Source organism: Tupaia chinensis, unplaced genomic scaffold (assembly GCF_000334495.1).
Source record: "Tupaia chinensis unplaced genomic scaffold, TupChi_1.0 Scaffold000532_1, whole genome shotgun sequence".
Taxonomy (NCBI): Eukaryota; Metazoa; Chordata; class Mammalia; order Scandentia; family Tupaiidae; genus Tupaia; species Tupaia belangeri.
The window spans coordinates 3,320,624-3,340,672 of NW_006160045.1; the positions used below are offsets into that span (position 1 = coordinate 3,320,624).

Consider the following 20,049-nt stretch of genomic DNA (forward strand, 5'->3'; position numbering starts at 1 on the left):
AAGGAATAGCAGTTGGTATCAACTGCAAGAGACTGCTGAAGGGGTTCTTAAAACTTGTTTGATGGTTAAAGAAAATGCAATAAAGTAGTATCCTAAACACTTGAATGTAATTCAGCCAAAGAAGGAAGAATTATTGATGCTTAACTCAACTCAACAAAAATTATTGCAACTTTTATCTTAGGTTAATACTTTCATTTGAGTAAGACTTCAAAATGTATAACGTTTTCACATATATCATTTCATTTAATTCATATCATACTCTTGAGAAGCAGGTATTACTATACTTGTTGCTCAAAGATAAGAAAAATGCAGATGAGAGAAGTGATTTGCCCAAGGTCACATAGCTAATAAAGTAGTAAAATCAAGACTGAAACTCAGGTCTTCTGAACCTATGTCCAAACTATTAGTACACCAGATATGGGTATAGAAAAGTTAGGAAATGATACACAGTCATTGACTTCTAGAAGTTTATAGCTCTCTTTGATTCTACATCTTTATATTCTGATAAGTGGGGCTCAGAAGTAAAGACTGTAAAACAACTGGCTCAGGAGGGAGTGGTGAGTGAGCACAGAAAGCAATAGAAAAGATCGGGTTCTAAAAACAGAAATCTGAGCAGGTCACCTGTAGTGTTATGAAGAAAGAAGTATTTAAGTAGTGAGATTCTACAGGAAACTCAAATGCCTTGCACATAAAGTTTGTTTGCAAAAGACTTAAGACTGGTAAAGTCTTTCAGAGATGCAAGGGGTTGCTCCTCTTACCCCTGGGAGCTAGATTTGAAACTCTAGACTGCTCTAGTCATTTCCATTAAAAGGAGACTAACTTTTTTTTTTTCCACATTTGTTGTGTAATGTAGAAGAAAAAGTAAAAAGGAGGAAATTCAATGGAAATCATTTTTCTTGTCAACTTGGCATGTGATTTGAAGAAGGAAGTAAGTGACTGACTATGCTACTACTTTTATGAAATTTTATAGAAAGTATCTCCTTAAGTGATTACTTTTCCCTTTATGAGAGAGAAAAATAGGGAGGAGGAAGAAAAAGAGAGAAACAAAGAGCCAGAGTAGAGGCATTTTTGATAGGATCTCACTGTATGGAGATCTGCTACCCCAACCTTCCAATTAAGATTACAGGCATATGGGACCAATAGATGGTGTAATGGCTACATTGCTGGATTCCCATGTAGCTGACGTGGTTCAAATCCCGGCAACTTAAAACTCACTCCGGGCATGTGAACATGTGTGCCCCAAATCCTGAGGGGGAACAAAGGAAAAGGAATTGCAACACGGCCATCCTCCCTGGGAGGTGATTTCTTGCTTTCTGTCTCTTGTCTCTCTGGCGAGCGCACGTGCCCTTTAGCAAAAATCTCTCTCTCTTAAAAAGGAAAAACGTAGATTACAGGCATATGTAACCATGACCAGCATGTTCAGGTTAGCCCAGGAATCAAACCCAGGCCTCCTATGCAGCTGCCAGTCTCCTATGTGATGTGTCACAGCAGGGCCTAAAGTGATTTTTATAGAAGTTTCTCCCCATTTCCAGGAGGTACATGGGTTAAATTTGACAAATACATAAAAATACTAAAGGCTTGGAAGAAAATTTTGTTAAGTGTATAGTAATTTGCTTTATAACAAATTTTTAAGCCATCTATTCCTTAGAGTAAAATACACCTGTTTTCAGACATAACTTGCCCTTGGCATACTATAATCAAATAGGTCCTTTTAAAAAAATCTTTTTATTTTTTTGGAGAGGTTTTTGCGATAGGGCGCATGCACTCTCCAGAGAAACAGAGAGATAGAGAGTGGGAAATCACCCCCCAGGAGGGATGGCTACTTGGCAATCCCTTCTCCTCCATTCTCCTCTTGGGATCTTGGGCACACGGACATGTACCTGGCGTGAGTTTAAGCCACCGGGTCTGAGACTCGAACTGTGGTCAACTACATGGGAGTCTGGCGACATAGTCATTACACCAGCTGCTGGTCCCTTAATACTATATATTCCATATGAATATCTTCCACAGTAGATGATAAATTCCGACATACAAAATGTGTATAATATACTCCTTTTAGTATCTTGTAAGGATACAAGGATCAATAAGTCCTTTAAAACTAATTGTGTTCTGTCATAATCCACATATATTTATATATCTATACACATAGTATAGTATATAGTTTTTCCATATTTATATGGCAATTATTCTAGGTTGTACTATGTAAGACTAAGAATTAAGTCATAAGATTTTTCTCCACCCCACATATCTCCACTGGAAGCAATAATAGGAATCAACAGATTTTTCTACACATACTTGAAATCTGACTGTAGTATTTATTCAGAGACAGATTTTTTGGGGGAGTGGTAAATTTAAGCCACACAATTTCCTTACTTTCTTTAAAATAGAGGAAAATAGATGAGAGAGTAAATATTTCACTGTTTTAAACTGGCCTAAGAAATGCAGACTGAGCTAATTTTTTAGAGAAGGGATTGAACAAAGGTTTCAGAGAGGAAAGGGATATTGCCAGAGTGGGCCAGTATTTGCACCACAGAATAAAGTACATTCTAGGAGGTGTTTCTTGGGACACAGGCTGGCATTTCTCCCTTTTCACCACAAAGAGCAAGAAAGAATTGATCAAAAGTATTGATAGGATGAGGCCCAAGGCAAATTACTCAAGTAATCCACACAGAAATTATTTCCACTTTAGAACTAAGCAACCTTGGAACCAGCAGATGGCATAATGGTTACATAGCTGGACTCCCATGTAGTAGACCATCTGTTCGAGTTCTGGACCCAGCAACTTAAAACTCACACTGGGCACGTGTGTGTAGGTGCCCAAGATCCAGAGAGGAAACTGGAGAAGAACCGACTGTAGCATGGCCGTGTCCCCTCAGGGTGTGATTTCTCCCTTTTTTGTTTCTGTCTCTCCAGCGAGCACACGCTCCCTACAGCGAAAATCTCTCAAAATAAAGAAAAAAGAATTGAGCAAACTAGTAAATTCAGAGAAAAGGTAATTATTGCCAAAACATTAGAGACCTTGACTATTGTCAAAACATTAGAGACCTTGACTACTGAGTAGACAAGCTACTTTGCCCAAAGCAACTTTATACACAGCCTTATAACAATGTGTTTATGCTATATTATTTTTCAATCAAAATGTATGTTTTCTGTGTAAGATGAATTCAATCCATAATCATTAAAAAAGTCTGTCAAACTAATTATTTTCTTTTTTTATAGAGAGATTTTTGCTATAGGGCATGTGTACTCACCAGAAAGACAGAGAAAGAGAGAGAGAAAGAGAGTGAAAGAGAGAGAGAAAGAGAGAGAGAAAAATCACCCCCCAGGGGGAATGGCCACATCGTAATCCCTTCTCCTCCATTGAACTTTCTTTTTATTTACGTATCTACAGCACTATATTCAGAAGGAACTTTCACATATAGTTCATATTTGATCCACCCAAAGATGGCTAATAGTCAAATATTATTTTCCACATTCTATTGGCCTTGGAGAGTTTCCACTCTGCATGCCAAAGGATCCTGGGATCCTAAGAAGTGTAAGTGTTGCAGATGGGACTCTAAATCAGATCTCATTACTCTAAATCTAGGGACAAAGCCCTGGTGTATGGGCAAGACAAAGGAATACATTTAAATGATAGTAGAGAGAACTGAGTTTTAATCTTGATGCTTACCACCATTCCCTAGCAAGACAACTTTAAATGACCTGAATGTGTAAAGACCTAATTTTTCTGATCTAGAAAAGAAATCTAAAATAGGTATTTTCAGGCATTCAAAAATAGGTAAGGCATAATATACAGACACTGAAGTTATAAGGTAAATAAGACTATACTTTTCCCTGTAAATCAGATGACTAGATGAGGCATCTACATGAACAAGATAACCAAGAAACAATTTGGTAACAAACAACAGCTTTTAAAGAAAGAGGAATAATTTGGTAAGAAATGAGGATAAGAATTTAAATCAGAATAAAATCTTATATGAAAGAAATGGATCCAGGCAAACAGAGGACAGAGAAACATTCCATTCAAAGGAAACCACATAAATGATGCTTCAGAGGAGAAAAGTGGCATAGGAGTTACAGGAAACTGTAAGTTCAGTTTGCTAAAGCACAACTGCAAAGCAAAAGAGAAATGAAACAGAGTTGAAAGCAGAGCCCAGACTGAAGAAATCTTTGTGCATATTAAGGAAGCTGAACTTTATCTGGTGGGCAATGAAGATCCAAGGCAGGGCTTTCCTAGGGAAATGACAAAGTATGTAATTTTAGGAAGATCACTTTGAGGATCACATGAAGAAAAAATATTTGTGATATACATTACAGGCAGAGAATCTAGTTAAGAATCTATAGCAGAAGGGTTTGCAGGTGCATAGTAGTTAAGGTGCTGGACTCCCAGGACTCCCACAAGGCCAACTATGGTTTGAGTCCCAGATCCGGCTGCTTAAGATTCACACTAGGAACATGTGCATACATGTCCAAAATCCAAGAGGAGAATGGAGGAAGAGACTGCAATGTGGCCATCTCAATGGGGGGTGATTTCTCACTTTCCCTTTCACTGTCTCTCTCCAGTGAGCACACATACCCTATAGCAAAACCTTTAAAAAAAAAATCTCTAATAGAGATGATAAGGGCCTATAAGAAATGACATAATAGGTCAACAAATAAGCAGCAAAATCAGGAGGACTAGAAACAAAATGTGAGTGAGGTGAAAACATAAAGGAAAAGAACAGGCATGGAACAGATCTAGGTTTCTGCTCAGGAAAAGACAAAGCTGAGATACTAAATATAAAGAAAGAAAAAACAGTATCTTCAGTTCAGCTTAGGCAATGTCAAGTCCAAAAAAATACCTAGGTAGAAACATTTGGCAGTCAATGACTATAGTAACCTAATATCCAGGAGAGTGGCCTGGTCTGAAAAGGTGTGAGTGTTATGTATTCCTATATGGCTGACTGTGGTTCAAGTTCTGGTCCTGGTGGCTTGCTTTCTCACTTCCCTCCACCACTCTCACTGGTCAAATTAAAAATAATAATACATAAAAGTTAAATAATTCTTTAGAAGGAAAAAAGAAAAATAAGGAACTCAAATTGTAGCTTTCAAAATGGCATATGTAAGAGGTCTTTGGAAAATAAAAGTTCATAAAAAATGCATACTTTGAAAAAACTATACATGGATTTCAGATTCGATTCTTTTCACAAAACTAAACCTGTCTTTAATTCCATAACTTTGTTTTTATTATTTAACTTATTTATTAATTAATTTATTTTTTATTTTGCTATAGGACACAAGTGCTCACCGGAGAGTGACAGATGAGAGAGAGAAAGTGAGAAAGCGTACTGCCAAGGGACTGGAACCACAGTCAGCCTTGTGGCAGTCCAGTTTCTTAACCACCACGCCACCAGCTGGCCCATCTCCAAACTTTCTTGAAGTCTCTTTGTATTTCTGTATTAATACAGCATTTCCCAATAAACCTTAGAAATACCTTAGAAAATTATCTTTTTTAATGTACTTAAAGGGAGCTATAGAGTAAAAGAGAACTACTGGTGAAATAATCCTCTCTTGATCCAATTGTTTTTTTCCCTAATGCCTCATGAAAATATTTCTTTGTCATCTTCTGCCTGGAATATCCTTCCAGTCTATTTTAATTGGCTTAACTCCTAACTCACTCTTCCAGGGACTACTCAGTCTCCCTCACAGAATCACAGAATGTAAGGGACAAAAGGGCCTTATAAATCTACTGAATCTTAGTGTTTTCACTACGCTAATGAAGAAACTAAAGATCAGAGAGTTTCAGAGAATGACCTGTTCAAGCTCATACCCAGAGCTTGTAGCAAAGCTGAAATTTGAACCATTTCTTCAAATTCCACTAGATAGGCTCATTTCATGAGACTCATTAGTTCCATAGGTAATTATTATTTATGGAATTTAATACTCTACTAAGTAAACTTTTAAGATAGCTTATTGAGTGTAAGGTCCACAATAGGAGCCAGCCTACAACTTGACTTGTTAGCTTGAGTCAAGTACCTACAACTCCCTGATTACACAAGTAGAGATTACAGCAGAGAAACATTCCATTCAAAGGAAACCACATAAATGATGCTTCAGAGGAGAAAAGTGGCATAGGAGTTACAGGAAACTGTAAGTTCAGTTTGCTAAAGCACAACTGCAAAGCAAAAGAGAAATGAAACAGAGTTGAAAGCAGAGCCCAGACTGAAGAAATCTTTGTGCATATTAAGGAAGCTGAACTAACAGAGTTGAAAGCAGAGCCCAGACTGAAGAAATCTTTGTGCATATTAAGGAAGCTGAACTTTATCTGGTGGGCAATGAAGATCCAAGGCAGGGCTTTCCTAGGGAAATGACAAAGTATGTAATTTTAGGAAGATCACTTTGAGGATCACATGAAGAAAAAATATTTGTGATATACATTACAGGCAGAGAATCTAGTTAAGAATCTATAGCAGAAGGGTTTGCAGGTGCATAGTAGTTAAGGTGCTGGACTCCCAGGACTCCCACAAGGCCAACTATGGTTTGAGTCCCAGATCCGGCTGCTTAAGATTCACACTAGGAACATGTGCATACATGTCCAAAATCCAAGAGGAGAATGGAGGAAGAGACTGCAATGTGGCCATCTCAATGGGGGGTGATTTCTCACTTTCCCTTTCACTGTCTCTCTCCAGTGAGCACACATACCCTATAGCAAAACCTTTAAAAAAAAAATCTCTAATAGAGATGATAAGGGCCTATAAGAAATGACATAATAGGTCAACAAATAAGCAGCAAAATCAGGAGGACTAGAAACAAAATGTGAGTGAGGTGAAAACATAAAGGAAAAGAACAGGCATGGAACAGATCTAGGTTTCTGCTCAGGAAAAGACAAAGCTGAGATACTAAATATAAAGAAAGAAAAAACAGTATCTTCAGTTCAGCTTAGGCAATGTCAAGTCCAAAAAAATACCTAGGTAGAAACATTTGGCAGTCAATGACTATAGTAACCTAATATCCAGGAGAGTGGCCTGGTCTGAAAAGGTGTGAGTGTTATGTATTCCTATATGGCTGACTGTGGTTCAAGTTCTGGTCCTGGTGGCTTGCTTTCTCACTTCCCTCCACCACTCTCACTGGTCAAATTAAAAATAATAATACATAAAAGTTAAATAATTCTTTAGAAGGAAAAAAGAAAAATAAGGAACTCAAATTGTAGCTTTCAAAATGGCATATGTAAGAGGTCTTTGGAAAATAAAAGTTCATAAAAAATGCATACTTTGAAAAAACTATACATGGATTTCAGATTCGATTCTTTTCACAAAACTAAACCTGTCTTTAATTCCATAACTTTGTTTTTATTATTTAACTTATTTATTAATTAATTTATTTTTTATTTTGCTATAGGACACAAGTGCTCACCGGAGAGTGACAGATGAGAGAGAGAAAGTGAGAAAGCGTACTGCCAAGGGACTGGAACCACAGTCAGCCTTGTGGCAGTCCAGTTTCTTAACCACCACGCCACCAGCTGGCCCATCTCCAAACTTTCTTGAAGTCTCTTTGTATTTCTGTATTAATACAGCATTTCCCAATAAACCTTAGAAATACCTTAGAAAATTATCTTTTTTAATGTACTTAAAGGGAGCTATAGAGTAAAAGAGAACTACTGGTGAAATAATCCTCTCTTGATCCAATTGTTTTTTTCCCTAATGCCTCATGAAAATATTTCTTTGTCATCTTCTGCCTGGAATATCCTTCCAGTCTATTTTAATTGGCTTAACTCCTAACTCACTCTTCCAGGGACTACTCAGTCTCCCTCACAGAATCACAGAATGTAAGGGACAAAAGGGCCTTATAAATCTACTGAATCTTAGTGTTTTCACTACGCTAATGAAGAAACTAAAGATCAGAGAGTTTCAGAGAATGACCTGTTCAAGCTCATACCCAGAGCTTGTAGCAAAGCTGAAATTTGAACCATTTCTTCAAATTCCACTAGATAGGCTCATTTCATGAGACTCATTAGTTCCATAGGTAATTATTATTTATGGAATTTAATACTCTACTAAGTAAACTTTTAAGATAGCTTATTGAGTGTAAGGTCCACAATAGGAGCCAGCCTACAACTTGACTTGTTAGCTTGAGTCAAGTACCTACAACTCCCTGATTACACAAGTAGAGATTACAGATGTCAACTAATATTTATTTCATGAATAAGCTGACTGTCAGTCACTGAACAGGATCTCTCCCCAAGAGTGCAGCATCTATTTCAGCCGCTGCCAGTGGAAGTGTTGGAGCAGATGTTGGCAGACTCTGACATACAATGCGTCTTTAAAACTTGTTGGGGTGTGAAATTTCATAAGGTCAAAAAATGCTGCATTTTGATCATCAAATACAGGAAATCTGTACTTTCATAAATGATTTCAGACAAACCAACAGCATTTTCCAGTAAAACAGACAAACTGAAAGACTCCACTGGCTTTAGGTGAGACATGATAATGTATGCTGCCAATGTTTTAAAAGCCAATTTCAATTAAAAGCAAATATTCACCCAAAATATCTTTAAAATGAAAATATGCAATGACAATACAAAATACAAGATATCATTTGAATAGACAATAGGATTTTAAAGATCATTTTCTACTAAAAGAAAACTAATACTACCTAGTGAGTATTTTAGTGAGGAAGATGTTTTCCTTAAGTAACACATACATGTTAGGGGTCTCTCTCTCTCCTTTAAAAAAATAAAATAAAAAAATCCTTACATAAAAATCATTGATATAGAGAGGTGACTCTTTGTTTCATATAGGTAGTATCTTCATTATTTTGAGAACTTTCCAAATTGTTTGGTTTATGGTTTTATCTTTTTAAAACAGAAAATGAAATAAACAGTAGCCATTCTAATTTACTGAGAAAGGCTAGCCTAAACAAAATAATAAAGATTTTTTAAAAAAGAGATTTTTATAATGGTAAAATGAATATTAATGCATTCAAGGATTTGGGGGCTTTTTGTGGAATTTCTGTTATTTTATTGTACTTTTTAGCTTCAATCTTCCCTCACAAATTTTACAGATGTGGCTAACAGATAACACACATCTAAAATCAGTATTAAGGATAGTATGTAGTTAAATATTTTACTGCAGTGATACACACTGCAGCCCAGCTCTGATGAACATTTGCCTTTTAGAATGCTTATTTTGAATTTACAGAGAAAGACTCACTGATTACTACGTAAGTTTGAACAGTCTAAAAACCCTGATAACAGCAATCACCATCACCATTATCATCATCATCTGTCCATTTATTTTGTGCTATGTTCAAGCAAATACAAAACCTAAATAAGTTGTAAACATTTTGTTGGATATTTATAAGAAAAACTTAACTGCCAATTCTCCCCAGGAAATCATTTCTAATGTAAATAATTTGTTTCTCATTATATAATCAATCAAAAGAGTTAAAATTACAATGGAACATGCAGATTAGAAATGCACTAATCACTACAACATCACACAATCAAGTTCAATCTATCCACCAAGTTCAAAGGTCTTCGTTTACATTTTATAAACAAAAACTTGGGACCAGCAGTTGGTGTAATAGCTATGTCACTGGACTCCCATGTAGTCGACCGTGGTTCGGGTCCTGGACCTGGGGGCTTAAACTCAAGCCCGGCACATGTGCGTGCATTCCCAAGATCCCAAAAGGAGAATGGAGGAGAAGGAATTTCAGCGTGGTCATCCCCCCAGGGGAGGTGATTTCTCACTTTCTGTCCATCTCTCTTTCTGGCAAGTGCATGTGCCCTATAGCAAAAACCTCTCTAAATAAATAAACAAACAAACAAACATTAAGGTGCTTACTTAGACAATTACATTTATCATGTTCAAGTTCTAAATATGAAGTAATTAAGCTATATTGTATGGTTCAACACCACATACTATCAATAGTCCTACACTAAGGTACTGAAATTTTATCAAAGCTGAAAATTACTCTATTAACTATAAACCCAAACTTTTTCACTGGCTTCTCATATCCTAAAATATGGGACATATCCTAAGATAGGCAGTCATACAAATAAACAAATACACGGTGAATCAATAATTATAATTAACTTACTTGCCACTGAAAAGTTGTTGAGGGGATAAGGTAAATCCACATCTTGAGGTTTTTCTTTATATCCTATGAATGAGCCATCTGTCTTCAAAAGGAAATATCTCGGTCTCCAATTTTTTATATATTCTCCTACATGAGGAAAGCATGCATGTTAATGCTGAAAAAAATGAACAGCAACTATTATGCAAAAAAATAAATTACAGTACAATATCTGTCCTACAACACTGGCCTCAAAAAATTTAGTTAGGCAATTTTCTTTTAACTTAGCTTACAAAAGAAAACACATAAGCCTACAATTAAGATTCAATAAAAACCCAAACATGTTTTGTTTTTAATGATTTCACACTTTGATAATTCATTTGCACCATTATTCCTTCAGAGAATCATTCATCTGAGTACACATTTTGTTCAGTTTTTCATTTTATCAGATGGGTGTTAGAGCATATTTTCAGCTGTTTTAAAAAGCCTTAGTAAATCCTCCACACTATCTATGTATGCCAATGAAAAGTCACTTATCCTGAGAGTGATGTATAATAGATGTTCCTCTTCCATGTACCACTGATAAATTGTGTCATTAAAAAAAAAAAAAATGGGGGCCGGCAGGTGGTGCAGTGATTAAGGGTGCTGGAATCCCACATGGCTGACTATGGTTCAAGTCCCGGACCTGGTGGCTTGCTTTCCCCCTCCTCTCTCTCGCTCTGTCCCTATCTGGTCAAATTAAAATAAAAACATAAAGTTAAATAAAATAAATCTTTTAAGAAAAAGGAAAAAAGTTTATTTTATTTGTTAAATCTTGATTATAACTTAAACATTTAATTGTTCTTCGTAGGAAAATAATCTTTGATCACTGCTATAAATAAATCCAAAAAACAGGGGAGAATGGGTTAAGAGGTCTTAAAACCACATACAAACTCACACACTCATAATAACTGTTAAAAAAAAAAAAACATGGATCCAGGTAAGCTGGTGTGGTGGTTAAGGTGGCTGGATCCCACATGATCAACTGGAGTTGGAGTCCCAGACTTGGAGGCTTGAAAAATATGCCTGGCACATGTGCTTGTGTGCCCAAAATCCCGAGGAAAATGGAGGAGAAGGGATTGTGGTGTGGTCATCCCCCCGAGGGACAATTTCTCATTTTCCCTCTCTTTCTGTCTGTCTCTCTCCTGGTGAGTACATGTGTTTTATAGAAAAAAAAAAAAAAAGAACAGCAACAAACAGCAGCAAAAACAACTGCTACAGTGCCAAACACATAATAGTCAAAAAATGCATACTTTGTTCAAGTCTGATACATTATTACATTAGAGGTTGATATTCCCCAGAAACCAAAATGTCCATTTTTAGACACTAGAACATCATTTGTTCACCTAGTAAATGATTCTTCCTAATTTAGGCAATAGAAATGCTCCATGACACCAGAAGAGCTGAAAGGCTGTCTAGTCCCATTTTTTGTTTCTCTCCTTGATAGTTCATATGGTTATTAAATCTCAAGTGCTTAATTCCAGAGTTATAAAAACTGAAAACAGTTCAATTTTCCCTAAAAATTAGCTTATTTTTTGACCCAGACTCAAATGTGTCATACACACATACACATACACACACTTTAATTTTACCACTTTCCTGCTCAAAAACGTTCTAAAATTCCTTACTATTTATGATAAAGTCCGAGTTCCTTGTCATAAAAGGTAAAGTGCAAGTCTTTTCTGTTTCTTTTCTTTTTTCTTTTCTTTTTTTTTTTTTTTTTAATGTTTTTGCCATAGGGTGTATGTGCTCACAGGAGAGAGACAGTGAGAGGGAAAGTGACAGATCACCTCCCAAGGAGGATAGCCACACTGGAATCCCTTCTCCTCCATTTTCTCAGGATTCGAGGCATGTATGTACACACATACCTGGTGTGATTTTTCAAGCCTCTGGGATTCAAACTATCATCAGCTATGTGGGAATCCAGCACCTTCACCACTAGTCCACCTGCTGGCCTAAAGTACAAATCTTTTACCATAAAATGTAATCTTATGTACTTCAACATGCGTTTCAGATGAGGAATCATTCTTCTGAATTAGCAATTATCAAAATCATCTCAGTATACCTTTAACCTTTAACATTACTGAGAATCCCAGTGAGTCTGTTCATATAGATTATATCTACAATGTTTACTATATTAAAAGGTGAAAAATAAAAGGTTTGGCTGGCCTATAGCCTAGTAGTTAAGGGAGCTAGATTCCACATGGCCAACCACAGTTTGGATCCTGGCTCCGATGGCATGAAAAACATGTAAGGCGCATGCACATGCATGCCCCAAATCCCACCAGGACAGAGAAATGGAGGAGGGATTGCAGCAAGACCACATGCCATTAGGGAATGCCTTCTTCCTCTGTCTCTTGTTCTCTGGCAAACACACAGGCTGTTTGGCAATTTAAAAAAAGAAAGAAAAGAAAAAGTTTTAGTAATTTTTTGCATTACTTCCTTTAAAGGTAACAATAAACTTACTACATATAACATTTTTATAAAAGAATAACTTTTCTAAAACATTGAGAAAAGCAGCACTGCAAATCTCTCAACATCGGACTTAATAGCACATGGCAGGATTCTCTTATCTACTGTTGGATTCCATGTCCTGTAATATGTTGTTTAATTTGAATAGGGGGGATAAATATGTCTCAGATATATAGCTACAGAAGAAAAGAACATTGAGATAGCTACAGAAATCATTCTTTGATACACCACCAAAAATTCAACAAGAGATGTTTCTAAAATGTTAGTTGTAACATAGAATTTGAAAACTTACCAATGAATTTTCTATGTATCTACTCTCTTATGTGAAAATTCACTTACATAAAATGCACTTAGAATAGATCTTTTACACTGGCATGATTTTGTAACATCATGAATTGATCACATGGAAAACACTGGCTTATCAAATTATGTACATTATATTATACAATCATATTAATTATCACTACCAATCTCATCAGAAAAAAAAAGGAAAACAAACATGGAAATGTAGTCAAGTTCCTGAATAGCAGACATGTTTTCCAAAATTCGAACTTGAGTAAAAGCTCAATTTTCATCATTCCCAGTAAATAATTTTTGTTCCTTGTAACAATATACTCTATGTGCTCAACCTAGTCTCTACCACTTAATCAATGTTCAGTACTAAGTTATTAAATGAATAGAAATATATACGTATGTGTGTGTGTGTGTGTGTGTGTGTGTGTGTGTGTATGTTTATGAACATCTTCCTCATGAGTATACAAGTGCATAATCGAAACTTAGAGGAAAAAAAGAAACAAACAAACACACACACACACACACACAAAAAAAAAACTACAAAAAACCTGATGCTCCAACCCTTCTCTTGATAGGGGGAAAAAAAAAAAAAATAACCAAACAAAAAAAAAAAACCACCCTAATTTCAACAAACATGACTTAGACCAAATTTACAATACCACAATGTTTAAATTTACATTCACACTTAAGAAATCAGAAGTTACTAAAATAAATAAATAAATAAATAAATAAATAAATAAATAAATAAAAGAAATCAGAAGTTGCTGTCTTGGTTGCCCTTATTTTTTCATTTTTAGTTATATATTACATACAAAATTTAAAGTCACTAGCTATTAATTCTCTAATGTATTTAAAATTTGAATGTTTTATTTTTCAAGTGCTACTGTTATACAATAAAAGATTTAAATTGGGACAATATTCTATAAGTCTGTCAAGCTAAATATGATAGTTAATAACAATGCCAAGATAAATGAAACAAATTCATTTTTAAAATATAATAGAAGAAAACAAGGTATAACACCATTTCTTCAAATTTTAAGATAGTATTATATATCCTTATTCAAGAAGGGTGGAATTAAAATAAATAAAAATCAAATTTTCATTTCTAAGTATAACTTGCTTTTGGACTCTAAGTATTTAAAATCCTCAGACAAAAGCCAAAAATATCACTTAACAAATCTTACATCTTTCTTATTAAACAAATCTTGGAAAATTTAAAATATTGTATGTGATCTGAGGCAGGACTTTTGGTTGACAAAAAAGTTCTTTAAAAATAAACTCCGCCACTGCTTTAACATTATATCAAGACAGAGATACTCATTGACAGAGAAGAAAAATTGAAAAGCCGAAATTTCTCTTCTTGCTAAAAGAAAAATAAATATTTCTCAGAAAATGTTATTAATAATTGAATTGGTTCCATTAAAATTAAACAACTATACTGTAAGACTAAGCTAGAACTAGTGAATATCAAACTTTCAGTAAATACTCTTGAATCCACTTTGCTTTCTTATCATTTTTCATCTATAATATAAATGGATTTTCCAAGAAGTTGCATAAAACACATTCACTTACTGTAATAGGAGTTGAGAATACAATAGTGGATCAAAAAGGAAATGGGTAGAGGGACCAGCAGTTAGCGTAATGGCTATGTCGCTGGACTCCCATGTAGTCGACCATGGTTTGAGTCCTGGACCCGGTGGCTTAAATTCACACCAGGCAGGTGTGTTTGTGGGCCCAAGATCCCAAGAGGAGAATGGAGGAGAATGGACTGCAGCATGAACATCCCCCCTGGGGGGTGATTTGTCGCTTTCTGTCTCTCTGCCTTTATGGCGAGCGCACATGCCCTATGGCAAAAACCTCTCCAAAAAAAAAAAAAAAGGAAATGGGTAGAGAAGAAGGTATTTTTGACAGGTCTTGTGGTGTGCACATATGTGGTAGAGAAGGGTTAGAGAAACAGTTATTTTAAAAGGGACTTGCTATTGTGATCTTCTGCCCTAGTCGCCTCAGTTATCCAGGCCCACAGGTACATGGTACCCCAACCAGCAAAGAACTGAACCCATCCTTCTCATACAGTCCCAGCCTTGCACAGTGGCACCTTACCCCTTGCACCACTACCTGTGGGCCTATGGGATCCAACTGCTTTACAGCTGAGCCTATAATCAGTCATACACACACACACACACCCATAAACACACACATACTCTCGTATATATGAAATCGAAAGGGAAACATCAAATTAATTTTTTAAAATAAATCAGAAATTGTCTGCAAGAGCAAAAGAGCAAAGCAATTCCTCAAAAAGAGCTTGTCTCTTGGTGATCAATTTATTAGAAGGGTTGGTAAAAAATTAAAATGTTATTTAACCAAAGAAGTTGTCTATTATCTACAAATCAGCTTATTTTAAGAGTGAAAGAATCCTCAGATTAAATGAAAATAAATGCATGTTTTTCTTTCAAGGGTCTTGTACACTTAAGGAAGCAATTGTACAAAGCCAATTTTCCATACAAAATAAAGTTTGTTTTAGCCAACACTAAATGGAGGGGCAACTAACACAACACCATCTCTGTGGACAAAGAGCATTAGGATACTGTTTCATTAATTTATATATTTCTTCACGTTTCTTCATCAATTTCTGTAGCAGTCACAGTTTCTCCCACATTTCCCAGTATCATATTAAAATGTTTATCATAAGTATGTAAACTTCCTCAAAGCTCTCAGTCATTTCTCATTTTCATGTAAATTCACTCATCCAGACTGAGCCAGATGAGATCCAAGGGCTCCTCCAGTGTTGGTAATTTGTGGCTGGTCTGTAATATCTGCCATGTTTTGATCCTTTCTAATCCTATATTTTAAGAATTTTTTAAAAATTACTTATTTATTTAATTCTACTTGTTATTATTATTTTAATTTGACCAGAGAGAGAGAGAAAAAGGGAAAATGAGAAAGCAAGCTGCCAGGTCTAGGACCCAAACCAGAGTTGCCCACGTGAGAATTGGGCCCCTTTAATCACCATGCCACCTGCTGGCCCCAAGCTTATATTTTAAATAAGCTCATTTTAAGAGTGAAAGAATCTTCAGATTAGGTGGAAATAAATGCATATTTTTCTTTCAAGGGTCTTGTACACACTTAAGAAATCAATTGTACAAAGCCTCCTCCTGTTTTCATTTGTACTTATTTATAATCTGAGGTATTAAAACAAGGTTGCTAGTTGACTGGTGGTGTGATGGTTAAGGCAGTTGGATCCTACAGACTAACTGTACAGTTCAAGTATAGACTGGGAAACTTGAAAAATAAGCCAGGTGCATTTGCATGTGTGCCCAAAATCCCAAGAGGAGAATGGATGAGGAGAAGAAAGGATTGCAATGTGACTATTCCTCATGAGAGTGCTTTCTCACTTACCCTGTCTTTCTATGTCTCTCTCCAGTGAGCGGACATGCCCTTATAGCAAATTTTTAAAAATAATTAAAATAAAATTAAAAAAACAAGTTGCATAATACTTTTATATTCATAGCTCATAGATCTTGCTAATTTCAGTAAGAGTTTGGATTTTATAAGAGAAAGTCTTGTGAAAAAGAAGCATTTACAAAGTGCTAAGTCTTCCAAAGAGATTGTTCTCACCAGTAAATACCCAAAATTTGTAAAATATCATGGCAAACCTTCAGCAGGCACTGCAGTCACAACTGGACAAGACAAACACAATTGCTTCCCAACTCTCCATCTGCCTTAATGGATGCTTCCATTTTTCTCATACTCTTTTGTCTAGAGGCTACATCTATTCAGCATGCTGTACTAAATACCAAAACACGTACATTTCTCAACAAAGATTTTGGCATTTTGGTTTCGGCAGTGAGCTAAATGGTGCGCCCTCAAAAGACATATACACTCTTAACCCCAGAACCTGTGAGTATTGTCTTACATGGTTTTAAAAAAGTGAACATTACCTTATAAGGCAAAAGATATGAGTAAGTTAAGGATTTGGGGAAAAGGATTATAGATTGTCTAGATGAGCCTACTAGAGTAGACATGGAGAGACAGAGAAGCAATTTGATCACAAAAGCTAAGATTAGAAAGATGAACCTCAAGCCAAGGAACACCCCCAAAAGAGGCAAGAATAGATTCTCCGCTAGAGCCTTCAAAGGAGTATGATCCTGGTGACATCAGATTTCCAACTTCTGGCTTCCAGAACTGAGGGAAAATAAATTTCTGTTGTGTTAAGCCACCCATACTGTGATAATTTATTACAGCAGCCCCAGGGAACTCATAAGAGCATCCAAGCATTATAACCAAAGGTTTGTTTATAGAACCTAAAACTACCCTCATTAAGTTCTTGGCATGGGAGGTATACATACTGATGGTTTTACCTTCTGAATGCAAAAGGAAAAATTCACGTCAAGCTTATAAATAACAGAGAATCCTATTTGTGATTTCTGGAGTTAGAGACTTTTTATTAGAGTTCACAGCTTTACTTCATAACTTTAGTTATAAAGACTCCATATTCAGGACCTTTACCAACTTTCTTACTTTTCTGAATACAGGTAGACTATCCCTTACCCAAAATTCTTGGGACCACAACTGTTTGAAAATTTTTTCAGATTTTGGAATATCTGCATATACCTAACAAGATATTTTAGGAATGAGATCCAATTCTAAATATGAAAGTTAATTATATTACACACCATATATAGGTAGTAGTCACATAGAATATTTTGACTGCAACCTATCACACAAGATTAGTTGTGGAATTTTCTAGTTTTGGCACCATGCCAATGCTCAAAATTTTTCAAATTCTGGAGCATTTTAGACTTGGAGTCAACAGATTAATAATGTTCAATCTGTGAATTATTTTCTGTAATTAGCTAAAAATCTCAATAATTTTTGGGACTGTTGGCAATAAAGATTCTGGATTTCCCCAGCTGAGTACAAAAAGTACTTTATTTCACCTCTTGGGCTTAGTCTTTAATAGCAGCCTAAGGTGAGACATGGTATGAGTTTAGATTCATATTCTCCACCTTAAAAAAAAATTTTTTTTTTGAGAGGTTTTCCCTATAGGGCGCGTGCACTCGCCAGAAAGACAAAGAGAGACAGAGAGACAGAAAACGAGAAATCACCCCCCAAGGGGGATGGCCACGCCACAATTCCTTCTCCTCCATTCTCCTCTTGGGATCTTGGGCACGCACGCACACGCACCCGGCGTGAGTTTAAGCCACTGGGTCTGGGACTTGAACCACGGTCGACTACATGGGAGTCCAGCAACATAGCCATTACACTAACTGCTGGTCCCTCCACCTAAAAATTTTGATAGCATATTAAAATACATCATTTATCAGGGATAATATGCATTCAACTCAGGGTTACCCAACAAAGCTGACAGCACACATTTCCTATTGTTCACGTAATGTCAAACTGCGTTTTTTAAAAGTTTATTGTTTCTTTTATTGGGGTAGGGATGGGGGAGACAAGCAAGCATCCTCAACAGGGTCTCATGCAGAGATTACCACCCACTGCCCCCAACCAACCTCTTCCAGCCAGCCAAGATTACAGACCAGTACAAGCACACACAATATGTACAGACTGACCAAACTGAACCCTGATCTCTTCTGTATGGCTTCCAGCATTGCAAAGCACTGTGCTGCTGTACCGTGAACAGGCCAAACTAAATTTCTATCTAATATCTTCAACCTACATTAGTTCACATGTGCAGACTTTATTTCATTATTCATTAACAATTAATTGAGCATCACCGTTAAATTTTTTAAAGCTTAAGTCATTAGAAAGTGGCAACACAAGAACTAGAAGTAGATTTCTTTTAAATAAAAACGTGTTGATTACAATGTGCAATGTAAGTCTTCCATCTATAATAACTATTGAATGTCTCTATACTCAACAATATATACCCAAAACGTGTATACACTGTAATGATGAACTTCGTACTGTAATGACAAATGGACAAGATATCCAACTCGCCCTTTTCCTAATTTCTTCCTTAACAGGTGCTTCTACTTTATTCTCATACTCTCAACTGGAAGATCTGTTCAGACATGCAAATGGAAAAGACCATAAAGGATTATGTTGATGAATACTTGATTCCACTGAAGGCTGGTTTGAGTTCCAGAACCTGGTCCTAAATCTAACTTCACGTGAAGTAGGAAGTTCTGTGAGAAGTGTGGTATATACTGGCTGAGATCGCTACAGAAATATTCATTGATCTACTGGAACTCTACCCTTCCACTGTTAAGGGACTATGCTAAAAATGCAATTAAGTGAATTAACCTAGATGTTACTAAAACAAATACAGACACAGTCCAATTGAAAATGAACATACAGAATAGTGGCACTGTTATTCACAAATCCCAAAAACAGTGATCTTTTAGAATTTAATTAGACAATACACTTAATCATTTCAAAATATGCTATTTTGGTAAGATAAAATACAAGAAAATAAAAGACCCCAATTATTAACAGCTGTATTGTAAGCAAACTGAAATTCTGACTTCTCTAAGTCAGATGATAAAGCTTTTTAAGTTGTCAAAGGCCACTCATATTTTCTGTAAAACAGGCTTCAAAAGCCAATCACTCCACAAGAAAGTGGGTGGAAGCATTCTGGCATGTATCAGGAAGAAACATTACAGTTTTATCACAGAGTTCGATTATAAGCTTGGCTTCCTGAGAATACTAAAATTTTTACATTCCATTTCCAAGTTTACTCACAATCTAAGTTTGTGAGATACAGTACTATTTCACTTTATATATCTGAGGGGAAAAAATGAATACACAATCCACATTCAACACATATACAGTTCTAAAGGAAAAAATAACCTCTTTGCAATCATCATTGTTCATCTAGGGAAAAAGCCGTAAGTATTCATACAATAAAACAGTTGACCATTCTGTCTCTGTGACAAAGCAAATGGCCACATTTTTCAAAAACAAAACAAAATAAAATAACTTTATTTTTAAAAAATGGCATTGTTCAAGGATAGGATCAGAAAGACTGAAAACTCAAGACTACTCCAATAAAGCACTACACAGGGGTTCATTACAGTATAACTTACATGCAAGAGGGGTGGGTAGATGCTGTTCCCTGGGCACTCACAGTTTCAACCTCCGGTTTCCCCCTCCACTGTACTCTGTCCTCCATACTCGGCCCTTGGCTCTTTGGGAAGGGTTGAATAACTGTGACCTTGAGGCAGT

The 20,049-nt window shown here is 36.0% G+C and overlaps 1 protein-coding gene and 1 pseudogene across 6 annotated transcripts in view; both read right to left on the minus strand.

The window, feature by feature from the left end:
- The window catches only part of AKT3 (AKT serine/threonine kinase 3), a 335,945-nt gene that overhangs the window by 171,807 nt on the left and 144,089 nt on the right, over positions 1-20,049 (minus strand). For all 6 annotated transcript variants that reach the window (XM_006157219.3, XM_014591111.2, XM_006157223.3 and 3 more), the window contains one exon: positions 10,078-10,203. In XM_006157219.3, the coding sequence (XP_006157281.1) occupies positions 10,078-10,203 (126 nt within the window). The remainder of the gene's footprint in view (positions 1-10,077; positions 10,204-20,049) is intronic.
- Positions 15,379-15,681, minus strand: LOC106735798 (U6 snRNA-associated Sm-like protein LSm3 pseudogene; annotated as a pseudogene).